Source organism: Rhinolophus sinicus, chromosome 3 (genome assembly GCF_057876585.1).
Source record: "Rhinolophus sinicus isolate RSI-liver-muscle chromosome 3, RSI-T2T, whole genome shotgun sequence".
In the NCBI taxonomy this organism is placed as follows: Eukaryota; Metazoa; Chordata; class Mammalia; order Chiroptera; family Rhinolophidae; genus Rhinolophus; species Rhinolophus sinicus.
The window spans coordinates 88,083,640-88,095,663 of NC_142503.1; the positions used below are offsets into that span (position 1 = coordinate 88,083,640).

At 39.6% G+C, this 12,024-nt stretch overlaps 1 protein-coding gene across 2 annotated transcripts; it reads left to right on the forward strand.

Annotated features, from left to right (window-relative positions):
• Nucleotides 1-239: 239 nt before the first annotated feature.
• Nucleotides 240-9,818, forward strand: CTXN3 (cortexin 3). Of its 2 annotated transcripts, XM_019732376.3 has the most exons (3): nucleotides 240-1,173; nucleotides 5,051-5,142; nucleotides 8,592-9,818. In XM_019732376.3, the coding sequence occupies exon 3, from the start codon at nucleotides 8,691-8,693 to the stop codon at nucleotides 8,934-8,936; it is 246 nt and encodes an 81-aa protein (XP_019587935.1). In that variant the 5' UTR covers nucleotides 240-1,173; nucleotides 5,051-5,142; nucleotides 8,592-8,690; the 3' UTR covers nucleotides 8,937-9,818. The 2 variants fall into 2 exon arrangements, with proteins under 2 accessions (XP_019587935.1, XP_019587936.1); XM_019732377.3 differs by lacking the exon at nucleotides 5,051-5,142.
• Nucleotides 9,819-12,024: the final 2,206 nt, after the last annotated feature.

Below are 12,024 nucleotides of genomic sequence, written 5' to 3' on the forward strand. Positions count from 1 at the left end.
ACAGTCAGAGTTAGCTTTAAATATCATGCACCCCATCATTTGGTGGGTGGGTGTTGTTGCTAACTATGCTTCCACTTCAACAAAGAAAGTGGTGAGTTGCCAAAAAACAAGGATGTTCCATCTGAAGGATTAGGCTGAATTCTTTCCAGAGAACCACTTTTTTTTAAAAAAGATAAATTTTATCCTAAAATATTTTCCAAATTTACTTGGGCACTCTCTCCAAGGAAAATAGTTTAAGTATTGTGCCGTGTAACGACTATCTATAGAATTAGAACAACTTTCTCTCAACAAAGTTCTATGTTTATTCATCAAGTGGTCTCAGATGGTGTGTATGGGGTGGGGGCACCTGCTAAGGTAACACTTATGCAGGCTGGCCAGAGGAGACACAGGACAGGCAACATACAGCCTAGCAAATTACCAAACAGGTGGTGAAAATAGGATTTTGTTCTTTTTTAATATTTTCTTTCTCTTCGTCTCCCATAATTGCTGCTTTTCTGAAAGGTCAATTTCATTTTCTTCAGGAGAAGGAGTCTAGTTTTTTCTTTTTTTTTTTTATCATCTCCCAAATGCTAAGTTGATGTCCTTCCCTAGAAGTCTTCCCATTAACTAAGTTGGCCTGAAGGTCACAAACCATGATCAATATGGAGGCTGGTGGCTGCAGCGTGCTAATTGACATGCCCAAAGATGGACCGTGTCAACAATCAATAGGCAAGAGCAGAACACTGGTAGATTTATGGCTTTGGTTTTGAAAAGGTATGGGAATGCCCTGTGATGTTTTTCCCTGTACTCCTTTTGAATGTTAATGCTTTCTTGAAGATGATTTCAGACACACTGCTAGGATACTGCCTCTACTCACTGAAGCAGAATCCTCTGAAGAGTTGCTGAGGCAGAACTGAAATCATGGCTTGCCTCAAAGAAGCAGCTGTATTGGCCACTAATGATGCCTCACACAGAAAGACGATGCTCCTTTAACTCGAGGATTTTAATGGGAAGTTTCTGAGCCTGAAAGAACAGCTTTAGATCTGGGGTGTGCCATCAGCTGCTTGCAGCTAGCAACCACTGTGTACTGCTGTAACACAGCCTGGTCGGGAAGAATGGAAACGAAAGAAGCTTGTAACTACCTGTAACTGTTCCACCAGGAAGTGGATGAAGTGTTGGTTCAGCCAGATCCAGGTACTTGACCAAAACTGTTGTCAGCGACAGGCTAATTGAATGCTTTTCTCTAACTTTACAATTTATGCATGAGCAGTAATCGCATAGATGCCTTTTGGGTCCAAGTTCTGAATTTACATGTAGCTGTCAGATAAAATCTAATTAAACAGTTGCTAGGTAAAGTTAATGGAGGGGGGTGAAATGTAATGATGCCTTTATTTTTAAAGCATGCTTAAGTTTATAATGCTACTGATACTGGATAAAAGAGTGGTATAAAACAGGCTTTTATTTCTTTGCTAAACTGCAGTAAATTATTCTTGACAGCTATTTGACCATGCAGTATTTTTTTCCATTCACCTAAAACATCCAGCCTTCCAAAATGTAATAGGGATGTTTTAATTTGTTTACAAAGGATCACAACTTAACAACTCATAATGCTAGCTCTGACTATCCCTGGTGTCCGTGGGTGATGAGCAGGGTGCAGCCTTAGCCTTTTGAAGTGTCAGTAAGCACTATTTTGCACTAGGAAACACACACACAAAGAGAGAAAGAAAAGTAGATAGACTAGTAACGTTTGTTGTTTGAAATGAAAAGTTGCAGTTTGCTAATGGTGCCGTTTGATATGCCCAGTTACTGACTGAGATTAGGTGGTATTTTTCTCAGCTAGGCTGCAGCCAGTCCGTTTAAAACTCTTTAAGCAGATGTTAGGAAGAAGAGGAAAATAGGAAAGAAGTAAAACTGAGGTTAGGGTTCAGTCTGAAGAGAAGGGCCTCCGGCTGACTAAGAGCTAACAAGCATGGGAGAACGGGAATGGCAGGGTCCACCCCCAAAACCAAGAAGACTGTCTGCAAACTGACTTTGCAGAGACGGCCAGAGGGAACTGACCTCCCAGTGCAGCAGTGTGGGCTGGCAACAGTTTTCAAATTGCCTGTTGACATTTGTAGCTGACCACGTTCACATGTCCTTAAAATCATTGTTTTATGGGCTTTGTAGTAACCTCGGGTCTATCGTTTGAGTGTATAAAATAGTACTTACTCTTAGCAGTCCTGTGAATTCTAAAGCGTCAGGGCTATTGTGTTGGAACAGGAGGGCTGTGTTTGGAAAAGAAAACTATGAAAATTGCCGTGTATTTATGTTAGTGTCCTCCCCTGCCCCTGCCAAAAAAAAAAGGGGGAGAACAATGGTTAAAATGCATGAAGCACCTAGAAAGAACTAGGGCATCTTTACCTGAAGTTCTTAGCTGGTCACCTAGACGGTCATAGATTCTTTGAATTTATAGGAAACCTTTTGCATCTTTGTGTGTACATCCTGGAATGCCAGTTGCTGTTCATGGGGCTCATTCACAGAATTTCTAGAAGATTCCTAGGTAAATAACTTTTGCTTATGGAGTGATTTGATTACTTAGATGATGAGATGGCTTTTGTGGAGGGTACACAATTGGGGGACGGGAGGTGTATAATAGGGTTGACTGAGATGTTTACATGTCTGGGTGGGTGGGTGGGGAGAGTGGACCTCCAGAGACTCCAGTTACACAAACAGCAATGCACGGAGGCTTCCTTTAGCTCATTCAGAAAGCAGAGAATAATTCTATTTAGCTTCAGTCTCAGGATACACATGAAAGCTCCGTTAACATTTCAACAGTCAGCTTCGGAACTATGGCAGAGCAGTGCTGCACTTTGAGTGAGTTTGTCTCTGCCAGTTTTTGCAAATCCAGTCGTGCTTACCTAGCCAATTCCTTTTCTGTTGCAGTCTACGGATTGGACTCACTAGTCTGCTGGATAAATATAAATAAGGTACACAGGATGTTTTTTGTAGGACAAAGTGTCTTGTCCGTCACATGCAAATAAAAACTGGACAAGCCTGTGAGTGTTCACGCTCAATGGGTGTGCTGTCTTTTTACCTACCTTTGAAAAACATGTCAAGTCACAGAACTAGGTTTCTGGCCTAGAAGTTTTAAAGATGAGGTCCGGCAATTATGTGGTTTAGGAGTACTTAAAATACAGACAGCATTGCTTAAGTGTACCCTGCATGCTGTTAGCAGCGCAGTGACGGCTGTCTACTCATTCCCACATGCCAGAGAGAAACTTGCAACCCAGCACCCTTAGGGGAATGCACTTTTGGTAACTGACTTTTTTTTTCTCTCCAATTTTGGGCAGTTTACTTGTAATCACCATTCCTTCATTGCGCTTCTTTGCCTAACAGAAATTAGAAAGAAGTCTTATTTTGCATAAAAATGGAGTAAGAGAAAACACTCAATCATCATCATCTCTCTGTTGACCCTCTGTTGACCGCTCACTATGGAGCACGCAGGACTTGTATGTGTACTGTCTCTAATGCAGGCAGCTGTTACCATGGCAGGAGGGTGGGCAGTAGAGGTGATGACCACAAAAGTGAGATGGCAGAATCAAAAAGCTGTGTGCCACGCCAATTGCTCTGTACTCAAGAAAATGAGAAAAGAGACATGTCATTGCTTTAAGATATATTGTCTTCAGATAAAATATTTTTTCTTACTGTGATATTGTAGAATGAGACACTAATGAAATGCAATGTCTAAAGGAAGGATACAAGCTTGAGAAGGGTACATGTTGACATTTATAATTTCCATGTAAGACATTTGGATTTAGGGTATTTTAAATGCCTGCCCTTCTCTACCAAAAAAAAAAAAAAAAGCAGATTAGGTAAGAAAGGGTTGACCCCCTTAAATAGAGGGGAAACTTATATTTCAGACCCTACCCATCAGCATTGAGGCCAAGGAAAAATTAAAGAGCCAAATAACTGCTTTTTAAATAATGAAATCTGTGACTATTAAAGTGTCTTTGTGACTCAGACTATGTGTGATTCTTTGAAGCAAGATTTATTTCAAATACAATGGCCTGACATCCCAGTTCAGCTGGATGACACGTGCTTTTTTTTAGCCTCTGTCTCTATTAGCGGGCACCCTGAAGTTTGAATTCAGTTCCTTGGGGCTAGAGGTTTGTTTCAACCTCTAGTGAAAGAGGCAATGATCCTAGAACACCAAGGCATTCCACAAGGAGCTTGTTATTTAACAATGTCAAGGAGAAGGAGCCCATGGAGACTTATGCTGTAGTCAGTGCTGCCACAGAATTACAGGTGAAGTGCTCCTGGAGACAGAGTGAGAAGCACCCATTCCCTTTGGTGAAGGGACAGATGTAGGTCCCACCGAGGAGGGGGTATTTGGTGAGGATCCTGAGGGAAGAAGAGAAATCTACAGGTGGGAATAGGGTGAGTAGGACAGCATCGTGAGCTAAGCGTGGAGGTGGGAAACCTGGCGGTGCTCACAGAACAGCAGGTGTTGGGGGAAGCTGACGAGCCGGCCCAGTGAGGACTCCTCCTCAGGTGTCCGCAGACTCAATTGCATGTCAGCATGTTCCTATCAATACGTTGGTCATTTTCCTTGAAGCCAAATACGATTTAATGTTTGTCCCTTTTAAAACTTATTATGAAAATAAATCAATGTCTAAGAAAAATTCCATTGTCAGAATATGACCTAATTTGTGGTCCAGAAAACAGGGGTATCAGGTCCCTAAGGGGGTTAATGGGTGGGTTAGGGTCCAGGATATTAGAGTAGAAAGGTTTTCTGAGGGGAGGCGTGGTAAAATCTGAACTTCGAAAGATGAATGTTGATGCAGTATGTAGGAAGTATGGGGAAAGAAAGAGAAGGCCTCTTTGCAAATTACTCTGAAGCGAGGGCCTAATAGTGAGAATGACTGTGGCTAAAACGGACTGTTCCCATATTGCTTCATAAGTAATTCAGGGTGTTTTACATTTTGTGACTATCAGAGTCCAGGGAGCTTGACTCGAGAAAAGAGATGTATTATAGGATTTTTTTAAATGGCATCTTTTAATTAAAGTTTCCTTGGTCCGGTATTAAAATTAGACTATTTCCTGAGCACACACAAACGGACCTGGCAAGGGGAAGACACAGCTGTGCTGCGTGATGGGGGAAGCCTGTCAGGATTAAAAACTGCCGTGAGTAACTGTGGTCCTTCTTATACTTAAAATAACTGCTTTTGTTGTTATTAACACTTATGATGATGGTTGTGTCAAAACCTAAAATAATTTCCTTGCCCAGATTTCACTACTCATCTAAAAGAAATATTTCATTATCCTGCTAAATGCAATTGTGAACATTTTCTAAGAATCTTCTTTTATACCAAAAAGGGACATTTTACTCTAAGACAGACATTTTTAAAATGTACATGTTTTTGAATATTTTTGTACTGTGGTAGTTCAGTGATTACATTTAGTTCTTTTTCTGCATCTTATTATATCTGGTGTTTCCTTGAACTTCAACATGCTGTTGAGCTTTCCAAATTTATAAAGTATTGATTAGCTGATTGCAGGTTTGAAAACAAAAACAAAAAAACAGTCCTAGAAGAAATTGTGCAAGAGTTGGCATTTCTTTTTGGATCTCTGTGTCTCTATGTCCATTTATAACCACCTCCTGATCTTATCATCTCTACTGAGCATCCCCCATCCCTTCTCAAGACTCTCCTGCTGGGTCATCTGCTCGTAGCATCCCATGTCTGCTCCACTCACATTGTCCCTAGCATCTGCCACTCCCAGCAAGATCTTTCTTCAACCCCGTTTCTATCTATCATATTTCCTCCTTCTTCAAGGAGGAATAGTTTCATAGATAAATCCCTACTAATGTGTTCATGTGTCACTTTCCTTGGTAAAATATTGCAATTTAATAGCCTTTAATGATTTGACCAAATAAAGTTATTTTAATAGGAACTTGGGTACCACAGTATGCTGGGAGGGGAGAGGCTTACAACTTATACAGAGCTGTAGAGTTTTCAAAACACGTAATCAGGCTGCAAAGAGAGTTATCCATATCCTTGCACCTGCCATTTAATCAGCACAGAGTGGTAAAACTGCAAATTAAAACTGATTTTTAAATCATTGTAATCTGAATCAGATGACTAGGTTATTTGCTGGGGCTTCTTGGAATGGGTGCCCATCACTGAAGTCCCCCAGTAATGGTGTACCAGCTCTAAAACCTGAGTTATGGGAGAAGCTTAGGAAGTATGAAGTGATGAGCTAGGAGAAAAGGACCTGGCATTTTCCTTGTACAAAGGACAAAGCTGGGGTGGGCTGCTCCTGGGTGTCCCCATGGCTCTTACCAAGTGGAGACTAGAGCTGGGAAAGGCGGGACTGAAGAAGGTATTGCTATACTAGTCAGCCAGCTTGCAGTTAGAGAGTAACTGTCGCAGGCTCAGTGTCCTATATCCAATTCTTCACTCTTTTCACTGAACTCCAAAATGCAGAAATCTTTATGTTGTACATTTACACAGTTAATGATCTTCACTTTTCCTTTTTGGGTTCTGTAGCATTTTCTTAAATAACTTTCTGAAACTGCATACCTTTGTCAGCTACATTGAGAACAGAAAAAGAAAAGGACTCTGGCTTCCGGTGGGCTGGAGAGAAAATGGACGTAGAATGGGATTCAAGTAAGCCAGCGGGAGGGCAGAGACTGACATGTGGAGATCCTCAGTAGGACATGAAGAGACAAGAGGAAACACCGCAGGAATGGCTAAGGCATCCATTCCTCTATCACCACACAGCTTTCTTTTGACCCGGCCTTTGGAGAATTTCATTTTTCGTATGATTAAGTCCAGTTTGCATATTTTGGGTGGGCACAGATGGCCCTAGTAGGAAGCAATAATGAGAGCTGCATTGGGAGCTCTGGTCACCCTTTTCCTGCCTCTTCCCCTCAGCACTAGTCACCTATCTAGACTTAACACCCAAGCAAACCAAAACCAAAGCCAAACCATGAACATCTATCTATATTCCTAAGGGGCTTGTTTTTTTCTTTTTTTTTCTTTTTTAATACAGTCAAATTTTATGCCAATCTTACTTCAAAATAAAAATGAATCATAAATGATTCCATTGCAACTACTCCAGCCTTTAAAAACATTCAGTCATGGATGTTTTTAAATATTCTTTCCCCTCAAACTGGTAACTCTGTCTTCCCAGATGCTGCTTATCATTCTTTTTATAAACTGTTTTTAAAACTGTGATTTTATAAACTTTGAAGTGTCACCATAGTTGCAAACTGTATTATGATTACTAATGCTATACTTCAATGCAATAATTATAAGTCAATGGAAGAAATATTGTGTTAATGCATTAGGTCATAATTTCTATTTTTATTTGGGTGCTCATTTTCATAGATCATAATTTTTTTCATCCATGTTAATTTCCATACCTGACTACTCTGCTATGTTATTTCTTTTAGACTCATAAATAAATATTATATGATTTTCCTATATATTAATGTGTAATATAGATGCTCTTCTTTACAAAATTCGATTTAAATAGGTTTAGTTCTCTATCTGAAGCTTTTGATGCCTTTGTGGATACTTCAATTTGCCTTTAAAGACAAACAATAATATCCATACGCCTTCATTTTTTCCACCAGTAAATGGAAATAGTGATAAGTCATCTTTTTCCTTCTCTTTCTCTCCACCAAATGGTCTTAAACAGTAGGGAGCCACTGTAAGGTTTTTAAAAAATGCAGTCAATCAATTTCTTTTCCTTAGCTTAGTTATCTAGGTGCTTCAAGTATTGAAGCTGGTTTTTATTTCCTGCAGAAAAAAAAGAAAAAGCAGCAGGAGTTTGATGGTCTGAAACACCTTCTTCTCTCTTGGCTCAGGCAAGAGAAAGCAAGGGAGAAGCATCACAGCTCCCTTAGTCATGTCTTAAGTGAAGCAAGACTTTGTTTCGCTTTGTAAACTTTTCAGAGTTTTCACAGACATTCATTCTCATTATAGCAATGTGAGATACGCAGGCATTTCTACTTCCATTTTTACAGTTTGGCGACTTCTTCAAGGTCCCATACTCATTTAGCAGGAAAATGGAGGCCAGGGGCTAGAGCCGAGAACCCTATCCTCCCTGAAAGTTTCTATAGTAAGCACCTTTACTTGCTTCAGTTTTCTCCAACTGGGGCTATAGAGGTCTCTGCTTTCGTGGAGCTTATAATATGGTGGCTAATGTATGTTGTGTTTAGCCACAGTTCTGACACATAGCTGGTGTTCAATCAACGGTATCATTATAGGAATGATGTGAGAGTAAGGTTATTGGAAGAAATCTAGAAGAGACTTGGCAGGGGAAGCTGGGTTTGGGTGTCAAGTTGGTAAACACACCCTGAGGTCAACATTACCTTGAACGTTTCTCATTTTCTGTACGCTGGTTTCCTTCTCTGCCCTTCCCTCTTGGCCCCAGGTGATTGCTCTGAGGACCGTGTGGTAATTTCATGCAAGAGTAAAATATTCTTCCCCATAATTATACAGAATTAGGCCTCTCCGGTGAAAAAGTTTAGAGATTCATTCTTCTCTCTGAAAAACATGACTGTGAACCTAGAAATAAAGCTGCTCTTTGTTAGTTATTTCCTTTCCTTCTTCTTCTTTCGGCAGATAACTCAGCCTTTTCAAGGTGCAGCCACCATGAGGTCAGCAAACTGATAATGGAAGAAAAGGAAACTGGGGGATCCTGTGTTCTGGCTTCCCTGGACGATGGATGGAGGACAGCCCGCCCCTTCACCCCTAGTGCCCCTTGGGAACACGTTGTCAGATTCTAGCATGTCCTTGGAGCAGAAAACCACATTCGTTTTTGTGATTTTGTTGTTTATTTTCTTGGGCATCCTCATCGTCAGGTGCTTCCGGATTCTTCTGGACCCGTATCGGAGCATGCCAACCTCCACCTGGGCGGATGGACTCGAAGGCCTGGAGAAAGGGCAGTTTGACCATGCCCTTGCTTAGCATATAGCCCCAGCGGGATCCCCTCCTGAGAAGGTGAAGTGCTTCCTGTGTTGGCTAGGATTCTCCTTAGTCAATATTCACAACAAATCAAGTTTCAACAATGTCTTCTCCTGAGGCCACAATCTATTATTCAGTAAGCATGCTGTTGTTAAAAACACTTGAGGATATTGGAAACGGAGATTTATATTACTGACCAAAAATAAGAAGGTTTAAATTTCTCTGTTTACTCTGTGAATGAATATCGTTGACAGTGTGTGATGGTGAAACCGAGAGCATCAATACTGACATGAAACATAAACTTTGCCATAAAATGAAGCGCTATCTGACCTGACTGGACAACAAAGACTAAAAAGGATCTGATCTGAAGCTGGTGACAGGGCCAAGAAGAGGCTTGCTTGCTCTAATCGTGTTCTTCTCTTTGTTTTATTTTCATGGGAACTTGGGTCCCAGGCAGAGAGTGAGGAAGCCTAAGCTGAGTGGACCCAAAGCAGGTACCTGTTTTCACCTAAAGTAAGGAGCATTGGGAGGTCATGGGAGGACTTAGAAAAGAGAGTTCCACCCTGAGAAAATACGGGGGAGGATGATATTTTCTTTTTCAAATAACATTGAATTCAAAGGCTTATGGAGGTTTCAAAATTTTTAGCCAGGCCAAGTGCATAATATGTATTCATATTAATAACATGTGTAGAGGTAGTTATACATAGCCTGAATTTGCTTGCTTTACACAAACGATTGAAATGACAGGTTGCCAGTGCAGCTTCAAGTTGTTTTTGTTTGTTTTTTTTTAAATAAAATTTAATTGTTTAGAGAAGACTTTTACAGTCTTAAGGGAACTGTGTGTTTATGACTTAATATAGAAACAAAATAAAACTTTTCAAGAAACAGAAGTATCTCCTCTCTTCTTTCTCTGAGACTAAATGCGCTGGAGGCAGTGTGTTATATTGAGTGCTTAGCGTTCAAAGTGTTCAGAGAGAGAGAGTAAAAGAGCAAAGACCATGAAAGGTCATCTAATTCATTCCTCTCCCATTTCAGAAAGGGCTCCTACAAATTGTCATGCACACATAAAACCTATTCTAAGCACTATTTAAGTCCACCAAAAAGAGAGATGTGAAAATCTTCCAGCTTCTATTGATAGGAAAACCTTGTATCTAAACTAAATCCCTCAGGCTGTATTTATAGTCTATGTCTTTTTCTCTCCAGCTAGCCATCATTCCTTTTGATTAAAAGGCAGCCTTTAGTAAAATTGCTTTCTTGTCTCCTAATTTTTTAACATTTTTAACATTCTTTGGGGGTGGGGGGTCCTGCTGCCCAGATTTCCCCTCCTCATGTTCCTCTTGTTTTTTTCCCTTTACTTAAGAAAAACAAAAAAACTTTATTGAAATATAATTTACATACCATAAAATTTACCTTTTTAAAGTATATAATTTAGTGATTTTTAGTATATTTACAGAATTGTGCGACCATCACCACTATTTAATTCCAAAATTCTGTACCCGCCAACAGTCACTTCCCATTTCCTCTTAGCCCTTGGCAATCTCTAATCCACTTTCTGTCTCTATAGATTTGCCGATTCTAGACATCTCGTATAAGTTAAATTATAGGATATGTGACCGTCTATATCTGGCTTCTTTCATTATCATGTTTTCAAGGTGGGTTCATCCATAATATAGCATGATCAGTACTTCATTACTGGCCAAATAATATTGGCCAAATAATATAATAATAATATAATATATGGCCAAATAATATTCCACTGTTTGGCTATATCACATGTTTTTTTTATCCATTATTTATCATGATTATCCATTGACTAGCATAAAGAATGCTGCTATGAACATTTATGTACAAGTTTTTGTATGGATATGTGTTTTCAATTCCCTTGGGTGTATTCCTAGGAGTGGATTTTCTGAGTCATATGCTAACTCTATGTTTAATTTTTTGAAGGTCTGTGAGGCTGTTTCCCAAAGTGGCTGCATTATTTTATATTCCCACAGGAATGCATGAGAGTTTTGATTCTTAACTCTCCCCAACTACTCAATTTTTTCCTTTAGCTGAAGAATTTATTAATTGAGCACATCACTTCAAGAATGAGTCACATTAAAAAGAGTGAACCGCCTCATGGTTTCTACAAGCTACAAGTTTAATGATGCCTTTAAAGATCCTTTGCTTCGAGATCTAAAGCAAAACATTGTTGCTGATCTATGGACATCCTGTGGTCTATTAAGTCATCTGAGTATTTTTTCAGTCTTACTAATACTTATTTTTAAACTCATTAATTATAAAGTTTTCTGTTTTTCTTCAAATGTACCATCTCACATATGTCCTTATTAATTTTTTTATTTATTGCGAGTCTAATCAAACCCATTCAAGTATTTATTGAGCACCTGCTTTGAGCCTGGCATTTCTAGCACTGGAGAGACAGGAAAAGTACAGGACTAGTTCTTGCTTGTGTGTACCTTTCTACCTTGTTGGAGAGCTAAGAAATCAAAGAAGACGTGTGCCTGAATCATTGTTCAAATGACTTATATGGACCTATGGTTCTCACACTACCAGAATCATCTGGGAGATTATATATATATATATATATATATATATATATATATATATATATATATATATATCTCCACATACACTAATTTTCATTACCCAAGTTGTACATGGCCATGGTAAAAATGTATAAACAAAATGGGAAAATAAAAAGTAAATAGCAATAGTCAGAATTCTGCCTCCTTGTCACTCTTCAGTTTCTCCTGGGGAGCTTGTTGAAAATATAGATTACTACAGCCTTCGATACCTAGGAGTTGATTCCGGTCAGTGAACAAATGCTTCAGGAGATAGAATATGGGAGAAACAGATGCCGGCCAAGATAGTCAAGGAAATGTCTCAGGAGACAATGACTTAGGTGTGATAGTACATGTTTAAACGCTTGGTATAAAGCTTTCTGCAATGTAGTTATCATTAAGAAATAAATTGTATCTTGACCTAGGAGATGGAGGTGTTGTAGATATGTGCGAAGGAAAGAGGAGGTAAAACCAAAGGATGAGGGAAAGGGGGTGTAGGTGGGGGCTTAGAGCTTGGCAAGCAGCCC

Excerpts from the sequence above, each read along its gene's own strand:
- CTXN3 (XM_019732376.3), top strand. The coding sequence starts at position 8,691 with ATGGATGGAGGACAGCCCGCCCCTTCACCCCTAGTGCCCCTTGGGAAC.